This window comes from Taudactylus pleione, unplaced genomic scaffold (genome assembly GCF_031769625.1).
Source record: "Taudactylus pleione unplaced genomic scaffold, aTauple2 ptg000442l, whole genome shotgun sequence".
NCBI classification, from domain to species: domain Eukaryota; kingdom Metazoa; phylum Chordata; class Amphibia; order Anura; family Myobatrachidae; genus Taudactylus; species Taudactylus pleione.
Genome location: NW_028284844.1, coordinates 1375385 through 1394292, shown reverse-complemented (window position 1 = coordinate 1394292; position 18908 = coordinate 1375385). Strand labels below are relative to the sequence as shown.

Here is an 18908-nt window from a genome sequence, read left to right as displayed (position 1 = left end):
CAGCACCAGGAACAGCGGGGACTGTAGAAATAGTGTTAGAACATACTACACGTCTATTACTATAATATGTGAGTAATTGCTCTTACAGGGAGGTTTATATTTACCTACTTTATTTACTACTCATTAATTATACAGCGCACACATATTCTGCAGCACTTTACAGAGAATATTTGGCCATTCGCCCCAGTCCCTGCCCCAGTGGAGCTTACACTCTATATTCCCTACCACACACACATACACACTAGGGGGTAAATTTACTAAAGTGAGAGTTTTTAGAAGTGAGTTTTAAAAGTAATGTTGCCCATAGCAACCAATCAGATTCTAGCTATTATCTTCTAGGAGGTGCTAGTTAAATGTTAAGTAGAATCTGATTGTTTGCTATGGGCAACATCACTTTTAATACTCACTTCTAAAAACTCTCACTTTAGTAAATTTACCCCTAGGATTCATCTTTGTTAGGAGCCAATCAACCTATCCATATGTGGGTTGTGTGGGGGGAATCGGTATGAATTACGCAAGTCCGGCGGTTCAAATCCCGACAGCGGCTGCCCGACATGGGTGAAAATCCTGATCGTCCCCAGGTAAGTATTAACCTCCCCCCCTAACCCTCCTTAGGGGTGCCTAACCCTAATCCCCCCTCTAAGTGCCTAAACTTAACCCCCCCTTCCCCGCCGCCTAAAACTAAGTCCCCCAGGGGGGGTGCCTAACCCTAACCCTCCCTTCCCCTAACCCTAACCACCCAGGGGGGTGCCTAACCCTAAATCCCCCCCGGGAGCCCTAAACTTAACCCTCCCTCCCCGCGGCTGTCCACAGCGGCGCCCGGCATAACTTCGATCGGGATGCCGGGCGCCGGTCTCCCGCCGTCGGTAAAATGACAGGCGTCTAGATTTAGACGCCTGTCATTTAACCCTTGCCGGGATAAAGCAGTCGGGAAGCCAGCTGTCGGGATTACGTCCGCCGGCTTCCCGACTGCATACCGTGTGGGGAAACTGGAGCACCCGGAGGAAACCAACGCAGACACACAGGTAGGGCCATGGTGGGAATTGAGCCCATGACCTCAATACTGTGAGACAGCAATGCTAACCATTACACCGCCTGTGCTGCCCACCATTACTTTCACTACTATGGTAGATTCAGCAGTTTCTGCCTGGAAGCTGCCACGATGAACGCTTCAGCGACAATCCCACGCTGAGTTTAGCTTCATTAATGGGAGCTGCTTGGCTGTAGTAAATGAAAGCAAAGTGGACGACATGGGGACTTTGTATAAGAAGAGCTGACACTTCAGAGGTGATGGGGCTTCCATCAGTTACGTCACCAGCGGTTTACTCGCTGTGTGTCGCAGCTATTTGGGATTTGTGGCTGTATAGTGACCGCATATTGATAGTCACAGGTATAAAGCTTCCTAGCAGCTCTAAATATATATCTAGAAATGTGCCAGGCAGTAATATAATAACCTCTTAGGCAGCACACGGCATTCTCCAGTATTCTGCCTTTCTGCTATTTTATTTTTTTAACGGAATTTTATTTTTGTCCTGAGAACTCTCCTGACAGTCGTGTGATTATCGTACAGGAGAAGACAGTCCTGTGATTATCGTACAGGAGAAGACAGTCCTGTGATTATCGTACAGGAGAAGTCAGTCCTGTGATTATCGTACAGGAGAAGACAGTCCTGTGATTATCGTACAGGAGAAGTCAGTCCTGTGATTATCGTACAGGAGAAGTCAGTCCTGTGATTATCGTACAGGACATGTCAGTCCTATGATTATCGTACAGGAGAAGTCAGTCCTGTGATTATCGTACAGAAGAAGTCAGTCCTGTGATTATCGTACAGGACATGTCAGTCCTATGATTATCGTACAGGAGAAGACAGTCCTGTGATTATCGTACAGGAGAAGACAGTCCTGTGATTATCGTACAGGACATGTCAGTCCTGTGATTATCGTACAGGAGAAGTCAGTCCTGTGATTATCGTACAGGAGAAGACAGTCCTGTGATTATCGTACAGGAGAAGACAGTCCTGTGATTATCGTACAGGAGAAGTCAGTCCTGTGATTATCGTACAGGAGAAGTTAGGCCCTCATTCAGAGCCGCACGTTACCAACAGTACGCTCGTTGCGTTCCGATGTTGACTAACCGCGCATGCGTCGGTGTTACACTGCGCATGTGCGTACGGCAGATTGCGAGTTTTTTTTCTCTCGTTCCTAAAATAGCGTACAGGAAGTGACATGTCAAATGTGATTGACAGAACAAGGCGTTTTTGGGTCTTGACGGGGGTGGAGATGCAAAAACGCAGGCGTGGCGAGGCGTTTTTGGGGCGTACATACATTAGCAGATGCGAACGTCAAATGTGTTCGGACTGTCTCATACATCACTGGAACATCCGCTTTCCCTTCAAAATGCTCGCACAGCTTAGGGTCAGGATTACTCGACCACATTGGCGATGGCCTTCTCCTCCGTCCCGGGACTCAACGATGGTGCTGCGATTAATCGCGGCTGGTCAGTAAAGTAATTAGTGTTGGATTGAAATCCGGCTTGGTATGTGTTTGGAAAGCAGTTTATTGGGATAGCACAAAAGCGTACGCAGGTGGAAATCAGAGCTGCTAATGTCATGATTACACAATCAATTAGCGTACATTTTTGGTGTTTTATTTTGGCCACAATTTGGTGGTTATGGCCTATTGTAACAATAATGTCATCATCTTTTAATTAGCTCCCCTTTTTTTTGGTTTACTGTGGAATTTGCATCGCTATGTGATTTTTTAAACGTTCCTTAAAGAGGCCTTTTTTTTTTTTTAAGAGGGTCAGTTTTTGCCTTTAGGGCCAGGATTAAATGGAACCCATTTGTACAATAATGTCACAATACAATCTCAGTTTTTTGTTTTAAATTTATTGTTTAAACACAAACAAATTGGCCTAATATTTTGTTGCCTTTTTTTTGTGGCAAAGATAATTGTTAAAAAAAAAAAAAAAACCATAACTGGTAACATCAACGTAAATACCAAATGTAAAAACATTTCACAAGAAAGGAGAGGGAAGTTTTGACCAGAAAGGAATATGAGCCAAGCACAGAAGGAGTGTGGGAAAAGTCGCCATTGCTGTCACCGTTTTCTCGCCCGTTTGGCTGGGTGAGGGTGGGCGCCAGACCGGGTCCGGGATGCCATCGGGCTGGCCTGTCCAGAGGCAGATGTTGTGGCCTCTGGACTAGGCACAGGGCTAGGCACATTTGGAGGATTGGCTGATGTTGTGCCAGAGGTGGAGGATCCGGATGTTCCGGCAGGAAGGGAGGTCGGCTCCACCATGTGCTGGCGAACGAGCTGCTCCAGGGCATCGGCGATGCGGATGTTGGCCCTGGTATTTTCCGCCAGGGCCTGACCAATGGTCACGTTGGCCGCAGCATTTTGCTCCAGGGCCTCAGCCACCCGTATCAGACTGGCGTCCATCCTCTGCAGAATCTCCGTATGGCAATCCGATTTAAAATTGAGTTCTGTGAGGAGGCCCACTGCCTGCGAGGGGGCACGCCCTGGACTGGCTTCTGCAGGGTCCTCAGCCGGATGTACTGGTTCCTCCCCTGCAGAGCCAGCAGAAATTCTGCGCCCAAGGCTCCCCTCTGGAGCAGACTCATCCGCCTCTGTCTCTGTTAGGAAATTGGAGAAAAGACTCACATTAGAATCTACATATTGGCACAATAGCATTTCAGAGTTGGTGACATCACAAGACTTACCTTGGCCAACATGAGGAGCCGCAAAGTCTGGCATGTCCGTATCCATGTTGGACACGCCAAACACCTCCACAGCCTGCACACACCCCTGTGCCAGCTCTTCTAAGTCTGTCAACTCCAATGACACAGGGTTGGGACCCCCACCTGTCCCCTTGCATGCCTAGCTCTGTCGGCAAGTTTTTGCTTGAGACGATATTTGAAGTCTGCCCATCTGTGGAATGAAATTGGAACCATTATCCTTTTTTTTACAATGGGGTTTGTTTATAGGATGGGAAAGTGTTTACTTACCGCCGTTTGACATCCCGGGCTAGACGGACATAATCACCCACCCTATTGACAGCAACGGCGACCTCCTCCCACATTCTCCACTTCTGGCTTTGGCTTATATTCCTGGCTGCCTGGGGCAGGATGTCAACGCACTTCTGGATCAAAACCTCCATCTCCTTGCTTGTGAAATGTGGCTGCCTTTTTTTTTTGGCAGCTTTGGCGGGTTGACTGGGGCCAGCAGTCTCTTCCATGTCATCCTCCTCACCTATTTGGGTAAATATGCAGATTTAGCCACTTCACAACTTGCCCAATATATTTGTTTTAAAATAATCATTGAGACAAAATGCATGAAGGCCTTACCGCCGGATTTTTGGCCATTGTTTCCCTGGTCTGAAGCCATGTCTCTGCTTCCAGAATGAAATCAACCAGAAATTCAATGTGATTTCGTGACGTATTTATACATGCGTCCTTTGTTTGCGGCCGCATCATTGATTGTGCATCCCTATGATTCATCCTTAATTTGTGCGGGAAAATAAACACTATTTATGGCTTGGTGTGTGTGGAGTCGAGGTTGGATTGTTGGCGGTTAAGTTGGTTGGATTTGGTTGTTTGCGGTTGGAGGATTTGGCAGAGTTGGTTTTTTGTTTGGTTTTGCTACAGTTGTTTTGGTTTTCCGTTCGCATTTTTTTGCTTTTTTCCCCATCCTTTCCTGATTTGGTAAGTTTTGTGCAGTCTAATTTGTGGCCAATTGGTGTCTACTTCTGTTTTTTGGTTAGCTATTTTTTTTTTAACACTAATTTCATCTTTTTTAGTTTGTTTTGGCTTTCGGACCCAAAGACCTTTTTTTTGGAAATCTTATATATTCGAGTTGGGTAAGTCCATTTTTTTTCTTGCATTTGCGAACTAATTACCACATTTTTGACTGTTGGTGTAGTGACTTGCATTTGCGAACTAATTACCGCATTTTTGACTGTTGGTGTAGTGACTTGCATTTGCGAACTAATTACCGCATTTTTGACTGTTGGTGTAGTGACTTGCATTTGCGAACTAATTACCGCATTTTTGACTGTTGGTGTAGTGACTTGCATTTGCGAACTAATTACCGCATTTTTGACTGTTGGTGTAGTGACTTGCATTTGCGAACTAATTAACGCATTTTTGACTGTTGGTGTAGTGACTTGCATTTGCGAACTAATTAACGCATTTTTGGCGGCTTATTCATCATGTAAACCAGTTTTGCTTTTCCCTTTTCCATTTTTGGGGTCCATTTGAACCCTATTTGACGTACGGTGTGCAATGTCGTTTTCATCGATGGCCAAATGTGTGTTTCGCCTATTTTATGTGTTGGCTTGCAACAATTTGACAAACAAAAATTCACCCTCTAAATTTTTGATGTCTCATTTTTGGCTTTTTTACAGTTTATACGTATCATGACAATACCCCGGCATGTAAGCAGCTATGGATGGTATCAGAAAGCTAAGTTGTTTTATGTTACTTTTGGGGTGGCTCAAAAGCCTTACATTGTAAACTTTGAATTTCAGGTAGATCTGGGGCGAATTGTTCTGGCCCTGCTCCCGGAAGACGACCAACCTCAAACTCGTCCCAGGCGTAGGCATCGTAGGCATGCAAGGCCCCAGATATTTCGAACACGTGTCACCCTTTTTGGAATGCCCGATGATGAGGTTTTAAGACGCTACCGTCTACCTCCCAAAATCATCATAGACACTCTCTCATTAATAGAAAGTGATCTTGAGCGGCAAATTGACAGTCCAACAGCAATACCACCACTGACGCAATTTATGGCGGTGTTACATTTCTGTGCCTCAGGATCGTTTCAAACAACGGTGGGAATAGTGGCGGGCATCTCCCAATCCTCCTTTTCCCGGATCCTGAGGGCAGTGATGGAGGCACTTTTCAAGCACCTCCATCATTTTATTAAAATGCCTTTGGATATGGGTGCCCTTAGTGTGGCCAAGGCCAATTTTTACCAAATAGCTGGCTTCCCACACATCATAGGGGTTGTGGATGGTACTCACATACCACTTCAGCCTCCAGCACGGCTGGAGGCAATATTTAGAAACCGTAAACACTATCACTCCCTGAATGTAATGGTGGTATGTGATGCCTCCCTCCAGATCCTGTCCCTGAATGCTAAATTACCCGGAAGTGCTCATGACTCCTTCGTCATCCGGCAATCAGGGATATGGCAGAAATTAACCAACCTACAAGCTGGTGATGCGTGGCTTCTGGGTAAGTGGAGACCTTTAGTACATAACAATGTTAAGCTTGATACACAGTGTTCCTGATGTGGTCTATTTTTGTTCACAGGAGACAGTGGATACCCTTGCATGTCCTGGCTGCTCACTCCTTATTTGGCTCCCACACCAGGGCCACAAAGTGCGTATAATTCCGCACTTACAGCCACCAGGCAAGTGGTGGAGCGCTGTATCGGCCTTTTAAAAGGCCGATTCAGATGCCTCCACCGCTCTGGTGGCGAGCTCATGTATGTGCCGGATATGGTGTCTAAAATTGTGGTCCTGTGTGGGATATTTCACAACATTGCCATAAGGAGTGGTGTCCCAATGCAGCCAGAGGATGCCTTACCTGAGGATGGCCCCCCCGAGGTTGGTCGAAGGTCAGTATGTGGGGGTGCCATACGCGATGATGTGGTGGCCAGATTTTTTAGGTAAGTTTGAACAAAACTCCAGTGTTTATACCTAATGTGTTTGTGTTTGTTTGCGAACATCTAATTTTGTTTTGTTTTTCTCACCATCTTCTGTTTGTTCACATAATCTTTGGCACTCCAACAGTCACTACTTCCTGCTACCCTTACCAAACCTGGATCTGGTCCTTTTGGGCATATATTCTGGAACCCATATCGCAACGCCATGTTTGTGGAATCATGTTGGCATGGTCCTTCGTCAACCAGTTCTTGATTTTTTGTTTTTATTTAATTATTTCTTGGTATGTGTTGTATTTGAATTTATCACTGTGTTCTTTTTTTGGGAGTGACCACTTTGTTTTCTCTGTTATGTTGTGAATAAATGTTTGGAGAGTGAAATGGTCTTCCTTTTTTGGGACGTTAACAGCAAGTGTAACCAGGTTAACACAAGTTACATTTGACTAAGGGGTAAACCAGTACTGACGCCAGTTGAGCTAAACTGAAATATGTTTTCAGCTTCCCAACCCACACCAAAAGGAAGCCTGGCCCAACCTTGGGATTTGTAAGATTGGCCTAAGCAGCTTGCGCACCAACTAGGAACCTGGAAAATGTAGAAATATGTAATTGACACTACACCCAAAAAGGGAAATGACATTGTTACTGTTATGTGTTTCTTGTGTCTGTTTGACATACAAATACAAAATACAATCTAACTTTTAAAAAAGGGAAATCCTTGCAGGAACAGTCTACTTATGTCATGCTAAACTATCTTGGTTTTGGATTTTAAAAATGAGCCACAACGTATATTTGTCTTAATAAATTTATTTTGAAAATATAACAAAAATAAAAAAACTACTGCCGAAGGAGGCCAGACAGCCGGTCGAGGGCCACCAGAATGCCGATGACATGTTGGCGCATCTGCCCCACACAATCCGCCACCTCTTGCCGACGCCTCTGTTCCTCTGTGGGTGAGAAAAGTGTGTGGGTTAATACAACAATAGGGAATCCACATTAAAAAAAAAAAACACAACCAAATCACTCCTAAACCCAAACAAAAAAAAAAAGGGGGGGGGCTGGCAAAAATACAAGGCCTAGGTACAAATTCCCACAGGTATGATATGTGTATGTGGAAATCACCAGGAAGAGGTAAAGGCAAACCTTCAAAATCACCAAAAGTCAAGCAACAAAAACACGAAGAAAGGCACGACACATGATTACATACAAACAGTTTGTGCTTTAAAAAAAAAAAAAAAAAAAACATACCGGGAGCCAAAACGGGAGCTCCGGAAAAACCTCCATGATCCTCCTCGGAGGATCCGTCATTACCCAAAGAATGGGGAGGAGTTATGATGGACTCCGGGGAGGGGGTAATTGGAAGAGGGGTGGGTGGAGGAGAGGGGGAAGTGGGACGGAGGGGAAGGAGGCCCGACATTTCCGGGAGAGGGTCTGGGAAGGATGGGGAGGAGTGGGGAATAGGGGAAAGATTTGGGGTGGAGTGTTGGCTGGGGGTTGGGGATAGTGGCCGGGAACGCCGTCTGGACGGACGGTGACGGCGGAGTCTTGGCTGTCCCCCTAAAATATGTCAAAGAAATTGCGGTTAGTTTATGGACAAATCCGGGCAACAAAACTAAAAAAAAAAAAAAAACACACAAATAAGCCAAATAGCAGTAGAATGAATAAATCAGAAATAGAGGGGAAACATGCACACGCAGATATGAGTACAAATAATAAATAGGACAGACAGCAAAACATGCACACGCAGATATGAGTACAAATAATAAATAGAACAGACAGGAAAACATGCACACGCAGATATGAGTCCAAATAATAAATAGAACAGACAGGAAAACATGCACACGCAGATATGAGTACAAATAATAAATAGGACAGACAGGAAAACATGCACACGCAGTTTGCCCCACAAACACAAACATTAAAACCACAATACATAACACTTACTTGCCAGGATCTGCATGCGAAAGCATGCCAGCAAGCGGGGGCGTTCGCCGTTGCAGGTCGGACCACCTGCGCTCCAGCTGCCCGATGTTGCGGCGTGAGCCGAAGGACCGCAGGCGGGACCGTGCCTCCGCATACGCGGAGCGCTTCTGCCGGTTGGTCATGGGTTGAGGTTGGCTGGTGATCCGGCGATCCATGACCTCCGTAAGCACCAGCAGCTCGCGCCTGGTGAATGCGGAGGCTCTCATGATGGCAATGGTGTTTTTCTTAAAAATCATTTTTGATAAAGTGTGTAAAAATTTTCTGATTGGCTAATGTATTTTGGAAATTAACAGGAGCAATTTTATTGGTTAGTGTATGAGTCATGTGTTCGACAGGGCCAGAAATCTCTGGAGAGTTATGATAGGCTTGATGCAGTGACATGCGTAAGCAAATTTAAATAAAGAAATGAACCCAGGGAAATATGCGGGGATCCACAGCAATAGTACAATTGTTTAATTGTGGTTCACATGTTTTTTGAACAATAAAAGCGAATGTTTCATCCGTACGTATTCTGCGGGTAAACACAAACACGGACAAGAGTAAAGTTTCTTGCATTGTGTTGAAAAAAACAAACAATTAAGCTAATTGATACATTGATTGGCATGATACGATTGATGGAGGTAGGCAGAATAAAGGAGCAGGTAATCGACATCTGACAAGGCCACTTCCTGTTTATACTTGTGCGTGCGTTCCTTTCAAGCCATTTCGGGGATGTACGCTCGCTATTTCGTATGCTCGTTAGTTAGAGGAGGGGTCGTCAGAGTTTAGGGAGGAATTTTAGATGCGAACGAAAATACGAGCGAGCCATTGAATTTAAATATTTTTGTACGTACGCCTAACGTACGTGCGCCCGCTTGCGAGTGGGTCTGAATGAGGGCCTTAGTCCTGTGATTATCGTACAGGACATGTCAGTCCTATGATTATCGTACAGGAGAAGTCAGTCCTGTGATTATCGTACAGGACATGTCAGTCCTATGATTATCGTACAGGAGAAGACAGTCCTGTGATTATCGTACAGGAGAAGACAGTCCTGTGATTATCGTACAGGACATGTCAGTCCTATGATTATCGTACAGGAGAAGACAGTCCTGTGATTATCGTACAGGAGAAGTCAGTCCTGTGATTATCGTACAGGAGAAGTTAGTCCTGTGATTATCGTACAGGACATGTCAGTCCTATGATTATCGTACAGGAGAAGTCAGTCCTGTGATTATCGTACAGGACATGTCAGTCCTATGATTATCGTACAGGAGAAGACAGTCCTATGATTATCGTACAGGAGAAGGTGGCTCCTGTGTCATGCTGAGTTGCTGCCTCTACATAAATTGTGTAATAACCGCCTATAATAACAGGGTGGTAACCTACTTGTACGTGCCCCCATGCCAAACGTTGCCAGCCATCCCTACTGACTTTACAGCCACATGTCATCCTAGGGTTATATCTCCTTGTCCGTATGAACACACAGCAGTTAGTTCCTGCCTAAATAAAGCCTTGGCGTACTGTAATCAATTGGTTATAGCTGACTTGTAGGCATCAAGGAAGAATCAGCAAATTGGGGATATCTGGGGTGTTTGTTATGCAGATCTCCGTATTGGTGAGTTGAAAATGAAGACTTGCAATTCTGGGTCACAGTTGGACATAGAGTAGGAAAGAGCAAGTAACTGTGCATCCTGGTAAAACCAGGCTGCACTGCAGGGGGGGCAGATGTAACATGTGCAGAGAGATTTCGATATGGGAGGGGATTGTCCAAACTAAATCTAAATTGCAGTGTAACAATAAAGCTTTCCAGCATTCGTGGGCTACATGCAAAAGCAGCCAGTATTTACCGCACATGCAAAAAAAGGTATGTATTTGCACCTCTTGCAACATGGTTTGTCAGGGCCCACAGTTACTTATTTTATCTTACTCTATTCCCAAATCTGAATCAGGCCCTATATTCCAAAAATAATGCATGCTCAGTGATGTCACTGGTTCCTTCTGATTGGATAGTCTGCTTTCTCAGTGATGTCACTGGTTCATAATGAATGGATAGGCTGCATTCTCGGTGATGTCACTGGTTCCTCCTGATTGGATAGTCTGCATTCTCATTGATGTCACTGGTCCCTCCCTATTGGCTAGTCTGCATTCTCAGTGATGTCACTGGTTCCTGGTGAATTGATAAGCTGTATTTTCAGTGATGTCAGTGGTTTCTAGTGAATGGATAAGATGCATTCTCAGTGATGTCACTGGCTCCTAGGGAATAGAGCATCGTCAGTGATGTCACTGGTTTCTAGTGAATGGATAGGCTGCATTCCCAGCGATGTCACTAGTTTCTAGAGAATGGGATAGGCCTCACTCTCAGTGATGTCACTGATTCCTAGGATATGGATAGGCTGCATTCTGAGTGATGTCACTAGTTCCTGGTGCATTGATAGGCCGTATTGTCAGTGATGACACTGATTCCTAATTCATTTATAGGCAGCACTGCTGCATGACCATAGGTTTAGATCACTAAGGTTTTCCTCACTGAGTGTAAGCAATGGCTGAAATGTTTCTTACCTTTGTCGCTTCCCATCGGCTCACTGAGCACTATTAGTAGTGCTGAAGTGCAGCAGTTAGTTACACAGTCTCTCTCTCAGCTTATTCCCATTGTTAATGTTCCAGCACAGCACTGGTGTTTGATTCAGATAGGTAAAGCACTAGCACTTACTGGCACATGAGTAACAGTAATGGTGACCCCCTTCTCTCTGTGCAGTTCTGCAACGTGTTCCTCAGTACCTGTGAGCAATGTGCCAAGACAGCGGTTGATAAAATGGATACTAACAGTCGGGCCAAACGTCAGCAGTTTGGAAGCCATATCGAGACATCCCCCGAACGTTCTACCTCTCCGCGAGCACAGAGGCTTAATGATGGCGACACGACACCAAGGAAAGGTGAGTCTGAGAGATGGCGGCCACTAGATAAAGGGATCCTGGAGTTACTAACATTGTGTTGTGATTCCAATGATGTAGTCATTAGCCTCTATTCTCTGATAGGGGTCGGGTAGGAGATCCCGGCGGTCGGGATTCCGCTGGTCAGAATACCGACAGCGGCATCCTGACAGTCAGAATCCCGACACCCATAAGGAAATAAGGTAAGACTCTTACCCCTAACCCTCCCTCCCCAGTGCCTAACACTAACCTCCCCCTCCCTGCAACCTAAACCTAACACTCCCTCCCCAGTGCCTAAACCTAACCTCCCCCCCAGTGCCTAAACCTAACCTCCCTCTCCCCACACCCTAAACCTAACCTCCCCCTCCCCAGTGCCTAAACCTAACCTCCTCCCCCCCAGTGCCTAAACCAAACCTCCCTCTCCCTCCCCAGTGCCTAAACCTAACACTCCCTCCCCAGTGCCTAAACCTAACACTCCCTCCCCAGTGCCTAAACCTAACACTCCCACCCCAGTGCCCAAACCTAACACTCCCTTCCCAGTGCCCAAACCTAACACTCCCACCCCAGTGCCTAAACCTAACACTCCCTCCCCAGTGCCTAAACCTAACACTCCCTCCCCAGTGCCTAAACCTAACACTCCCTCCCCAGTGCCTAAACCTAACACTCCCTCCCCAGTGCCTAAACCTAACACTCCCACCCCAGTGCCCAAACCTAACACTCCCTCCCCAGTGCCCAAACCTAACACTCCCACCCCAGTGCCTAAACCTAACACTCCCTCCCCAGTGCCTAAACCTAACACTCCCACCCCAGTGCCCAAACCTAACACTCCCTCCCCAGTGCCCAAACCTAACACTCCCACCCCAGTGCCTAAACCTAACACTCCCACCCCAGTGCCTAAACCTAACACTCCCTCCCCAGTGCCTAAACCTAACACTCCCACCCCAGTGCCCAAACCTCCCTCTCCCTCCCCAGTGCCTAAACCTAACACTCCCTCCCCAGTGCCCAAACCTAACACTCCCTAACCAGTGCCCAAACCTAACACTCCCTCCCCAGTGCCTAAACCTCCCTCTCCCTCCCCAGTGCCTAAACCTAACACTCCCTCCCCAGTGCCTAAACCTAACACTCCCTCCCCAGTGCTTAAACCTAACACTCCCTCCCCAGTGCCTAAACCTAACACTCCCTCCCCAGTGCCTAGACCTAACACTCCCTCCCCAGTGCCTAAACCGAACCTCCCCCCCCCCCAGTGCCTAAACCTAACCTCCCTCTCCCCGCACCCTAAACCTAACACTCCCACCCCAGTGCCTAAACCGAACCCCCCCCCCCAGTGCCTAAACCTAACCTCCCTCTCCCCGAACCCTAAACCTAACACCCCCACCCCGGTGCCTAAACCTAACCTCCCCCCCAGTGCCTAAACCTAACCTCCCTGTCCCCGCACCCTAAACCTAACTCTCCCCCCTACCCCCTAGTGCCTTAAGCCTACCCCTAATGCCTAACCCTACCTTCCCCCTAACTGCTGATACTTACCTTCAGGATTCTGGTGCCGGGATCCAGACTCTGTCGGGATTTCGGCGCTGGTATTTCGCCCATCGGCATCCCGCACGCTGGGATGCTGACTACGTCCCCTCTGATAGGCTTAATGATCACCAGAGCAAGAGGTAACATGCCAGCAATGTACATTAGGGGACCAGGTCATGTAAATTTCAAATATTAGCTAGATTTCCCCCTCATCACCCCTAAAATTGTTCCACCTGCTCCCCCTCTACTCTCTGTCAGCCAGAAGCCATGCTGGACTTATTATTATCAGTTGTATCTGTATTACTAACCGGTGGGCATGAGCGGAATCTTGCCGCACTATCCTGTAGGGGGCGCTGTCAGTGGAAACTCTATGGGCATTATTAAAAGTGTCACACGTTGCTGTGTCCACTTTAGCATCTCTTCCTGTAGTCTCATCTCTGCTTTATGCGTATCCTAGTATCAGCTGTGCGTCTGACTGCAATGACTGAGACGCCCACTTTAGAAGCTGTAATACCGCTTGGTGACCCTACATTTGAACATGTAGTAAGTGCAGATTTTTCATCTGGGTATGGCCTTCAATGTGAGCGATAAAGCGTCTGTGTAAGCAAATACTTCTGCGACACTCCCATAACACGCCCATGAGATGGACCATCTCCGTGCGTCTGAATAGCCGCCTGCCAGTCATCGCCCAGGACCACCCAGCACATTTCCAATACCTTTCTGATACGGTGTGTCTCATTCTCAACTGCGTCTCTCTGCGTATACCCCGTGGGCTGCATGTACGAGTTTGGATGTGGATTGAAAGATCTACAGTAAAAAGTTAGACAATGTCTATATAGACACCAGATGTTAGACAAGTCAATAGGTCGACAGGGACAAAAGGTTGACACAGTAAAGGTCCACATGTAGGAAGGTCGACAGGTTCAAATGGTCGGCATGCATATGGTCGACACAAAAATGGTCGACGCATGATTTTTGTTTTTTCCTAACCCTAATCTTCATCCTAACCCTCCCCTTGGTGCCTAACCCTCCTTCCTGGTGCATAACCCTAACCATTGGGGTAGGTACCTGACCCTAACCGTCCTTTCTAGTGCCTAACCCTTACCCTCCGGTAAGTCCCTAATCCTCCCTCCTGGTGTCTAACCCTAACCGTTGGGATAAGTGTCTAATACTCCGGTAAGTGCCTAATCCTAACCATTGGGATAAGTGCCTAATACTCCGGTAAGTGCCTAACCCTTAATTTTTTTAAAAATCATATGTCGACCATTTTTTCGTGGCGACCATATGCATGTCGACCTTTTGACCATGTCGACCATTTGCGCCCGTCGACCTTATTACATGTCGCCCTTTAGTGTGTCAACCTTTTGTCCCAGTCGACCTATTGACTGTCTAACATCTGGGGGTAAATTTACTAAAGTGAGAGTTTTTAGAAGTGAGTTTTAAAAGTGATGTTGCCCCTAGCAACCAATCAGATTCTAGCTATTATCTTCTAGAAGGTGCTAGTTAAATGTTAAGTAGCATCTGATTGGTTGCTAGGGGCAACATCACTTTTAAAACTCACTTCTAAAAACTCTCACTTTAGTAAATTTACCCCCTGGTGTCTATCTAGACATTGTCTATCTAATTACTGTAGATCTTTAGACCGGATCCCACAAGTTTTAGGTGCAGTAACAAAAATTCGGTCAACTCCGTCAAACATCGGCATTATTGCGAGCGACTCAGAGCCAGGCCCTATGACTCAAGCCTAGCACAGCCAGGTGAGCAGAGAGAGCGTAAATACAAATAAGTTATGTTTATCGCTCTTTTAATACATTACCACAATTTATAGTCTGTTTTCTTCTTTTCTGCCGCTCGGTGCAATTATGGCGCTATGATACCACAACATTTACAATAAACTAACTACGGTAAAACCTCTTTTATTGGTTCTAGTGGAAGGCAAGTCGCCACGGCCATCATCGGCTCGCGGTTACAAAGCAACGATGTGTACTGTGGTCAGCATGGCGCCACCCAGTGCGAGGAGTGCCAAACTGCCAGAGCCCAAAAACCTACAGGTCAGTCTCAGTTTTATTTGTAAGAATGTCTTCCTGCCTGTTAAGACAGCTGATGAAACATGAAGGCCAGGTGAGCGTAGGGCCTGATTCAGGTTGGCTCGCATGGCTGCGTTCGCACGCAGCTGGATGATGTTTGTACTCTGCGCATGCATTGCAGTGCGCAAACCGGCCCCTGTGATCGGGAGGCGATCGCAGTGAGCACGCAGCCCCATAGCATAATGAATGACATGAAGTGACTGTTTAGGGGTGGAGAGGGGGGGTGATTGGCGGAACACAAGCGTGCCTGTGCGTTTGAACGCCGTTACAGGGGCGTGCATAATTAAGCCTCTGCGATTGTATACGCTGGCAGAGGTCTAGATGGCGACAGGAAATGTAGCAGTTTGTGCGGCAGAATCAGGTCAGCCACAACTGTGCGAATGGTTCCGATGTTACCGCTGACTTGCGGATGCATGTCATGGGAAGTGGGCGGCTTTATACAGTGGTGGGCGTCTTGGTATAGTGATGCGATTGCAATCATTAGCATATTTTCGCTGCGAGCGGGTGCGTGTGAACAAGACGTGCGATCCAACCTGAATTAGGCCCTTAATACCAGCAGGAGCAGCAGTAATCTACTGCCCCATCTCATGTAACATCTCGGCTATTGGTCTTTTCATCATATAATAAGATACCTACCTCCTTTTGAAAGAATTGCAAGGAGACTGTGACAGCAAGACCTGTGCGCATAGCACCGAGGAGGGCGTGTACTGTTCCGTCTATTAGGCGTGTCGTAAAAATGTACTTATGTTAAGTTGCAGATGAGAGCCAAAGCAGTTATATAGTTCTGCACATATAAACTATATATACATGGTATTGTGTATCAGGGAGATTGCTAGACTCTGTGAGATATATTTACTAAAGTGCAGGTTTTTAGAAGTGGAGATGTTGCTCATGGCAACCAATCAGATTGTACTTATTATATATCTAGCAACTTCTAGAAGATACTGGAAAAAGGAGAAGAAAGGATTCTGCACAGAACCTATTGTTTTATATTATATCTTGTAGATATAAACCAACCAAATTATAACATCTTTATCCTGATAGATTATTGTAAACCATTGGTGGTGCTCCCATAGCCCAAATATACAATTAGATACACAAAGAGGAGAAAAAAAGACTCCCTGAGAGGTATATATTCACTTTGCAGGTGACATCTATTATACATACTCGCCGACCTTCCCTGAATGTTAGGGACACTTCCTGAAATAGCAGTGATCTCCCTGACTCCCTGAGGGGTATATTTACTAAAGTGCGGGTTTACTGAAGTGGAGATGTTGCCCATAGCAGGGCCGAAACTAGAATATCTGTCACCCGGTGCAAGGCAGCAATTTGCTCCTCCATAAAGCAGTGCACTAGTCAAATGTCCCTGGTATAGTGACTTACATTATTCCACACACCATAATGCCCATTACACATTATGCCACATACTGTAATGCCTATTACCAAAGTGCCATTTACATATTTGCACGACACCATTTTATGCCCCACAGTAAGGCTTCTAATTACCTTAAAATTACCTGCGCATTGTCAGGGGTTTCATGCTCGTTGCCACGGTGTTTCAAGCTCGTTGCCATGGGGTTTATGCTCGTTGCCAGGGGGTTTCATGCTCGTTGCCAGGGGGTTTCATGCTCGTTGCCATGGGGTTTATGCCTGTTGCCAGGGGTTACATGCTCATTGCCATGGGGTTTATGCTCGTTGCCAGGGGGTTACATGCTCATTGCCAGGGGGTTACATGCTCATTGCCAGGGGGTTTCATGTTCGTTGCTATGGGGTTTATGCTCGTTGCCAGGGGGTTTCACGGGAGAAGATGCAGCTTTCAGCATCTTCTCCCGGCACTTGCGCTGGCCTAACAGACACTAGAGGTCCAGTAGGACCTCTAGTGTCTGTCTCCTCCTTGGCAGCGGCCATTTTTGGATGGCCGTTTTCAGCACAGTCCATGCGCACGGCTAGTCCGCATGGAATCTGCTGAAAATGGCTATCCAAAAATGGCCACTGCCAAGGAGGAGACAGACACTAGAGGTCCAGTAAGGACCTCTAGCATCTGTCTCCTCCTTGGCGGCGGCCATTTTTGGATGGCCGTTTTCTGAATCTGCAGCCCCCAACCAACTGTGAGTCAGCCCTTTTTCACCCCCTGCATTCCGGCACCCGGTGCACGTGCACCTCTAGCCCCCCCCTAGTTGCGGCCCTGCCCATAGCAACCTATCAGGTTCTCTCTATTATCTTCTAGAAGGTACACAAAGAGGAGAGAAAGAGAAGGGCTAGTTGCTGGGGCAGTCTTTTTTTCAAATGATTCACTTGTCTATGAGTTGTTAGATGTTTGTGCAGCATGGGTCCCTATGTAAATTTTAAAGATACCCAAATAAAAGTGATATTTTATTTTATACCCAAACTAAATAATATTACATACAACTAGCCCTTCTTTATCTCTCCTCTTTGTGTACCTTCTAGAAGATAACAGCTAGAACCTGATTGGTTGCTATGGGCAACATCTCCACTTCAGTAAACCCGCACTTTAGTAAATATACCCCTCAGGGAGTCAGGGAGATCACTGCTATTTCAGGGAGTGTCCCTAACATTCAGGGAAGGTCGGCGAGTATGTATAATAGATGTCACCTGCACAGTGAATAGGGAACATTATCCCGTCCCCAGTTGCGTCAGTGTGAATATATAGAAATGATTGTGTTTCCTGCTTTGTTGCTGAGCACCATTTGCAGGACACTCTCTATTTGGATTTTACTTTCACTGATTTTTCGTGAGAATACAGAAGCCTATAACTTCATTAGGAACTAGTGACATCCCTAATGCTGGGTACACACTGGCCGATATATTGGCCGATCAATTGATCGGACAATATATCGTGCCCCCGTCGGCCAGTGTGTACAGACGATATGTCTGTGAACAACCTTGTTCACAGACATATTGCATTTGCTGTGCTGCACAGACAATGAACAGATATGTCTGCAGACATATCTGTCCATCAGCCGGTGTGTACAGACGATCAGTCGATCGCCCGTACACAGGGGTGCAGAGACGGGGGGGGGAGCTGCGAGTGGGTACTACTTACCCGGGTCCGCCGCAGCTCCCCATCCACAGCAGCCCAGCACACAGCTGCACTGGGAGACTGTCCGAGCAGTCTCCTATGCCAAAGGGGGGAGCGATCACGCTGATCGCGCCCCCCATTGGCTGTGCGCCGGGCTGAGGGGCACACAGCGCCCCCCTCCCCAGCTCGCAGCACCGCGTCGTAGGTGTGTGTTTTTTTTCTTTCAAAAGGGGCGTGGCTACGCCTCCCACAATTAGGCCACGCCCCCTACCCGCCCCCAGTCTGGCCCGTGCTGCTGCAGCAGCAGATGATGGTCGTTCAGTGTGTATGAACGACCATCAATCTGCAGATATATCTGTCAGGTGTGTACCCACCTTAAGACATGAGACAGTATCGCCACCATCTTGATTCCCAATAAGTGGAGGCAATATTATGGAAACAGGAGTTACTTAATGGTATTTGCATCGCGGACCTGCAGGTATTGTGGACTTTGTTAATGGCCCTTCGAGTTTTTAACACAAAAAGTAATTTACTAACTGCAAAATTTTGCAGACATGGGGCTCAATCCTATTAGTTGCGAATGGGAAGTAGCGAGTTGTTTCTTTAAACTCGCACACATTGCCGCGAAGCGCGCTCCCGAGAATTCTCCAATCCAATTAAAAATGCCTATTCGCACTACTCGCAGCGGAGGGGTGCGAATCGACTGCCAAAT

The 18908-nt window shown here is 46.7% G+C and overlaps 1 protein-coding gene across 1 annotated transcript in view; it reads left to right on the top strand.

The window, feature by feature from the left end:
* EFCAB7 (EF-hand calcium binding domain 7) overlaps positions 1-18908 on the top strand; it is a 114135-nt gene that overhangs the window by 17629 nt on the left and 77598 nt on the right. The window contains exons 5-6 of the mRNA XM_088447815.1: positions 11380-11557; positions 14999-15120. Coding sequence (XP_088303941.1) covers positions 11380-11557; positions 14999-15120 — 300 coding nt within the window. The remainder of the gene's footprint in view (positions 1-11379; positions 11558-14998; positions 15121-18908) is intronic.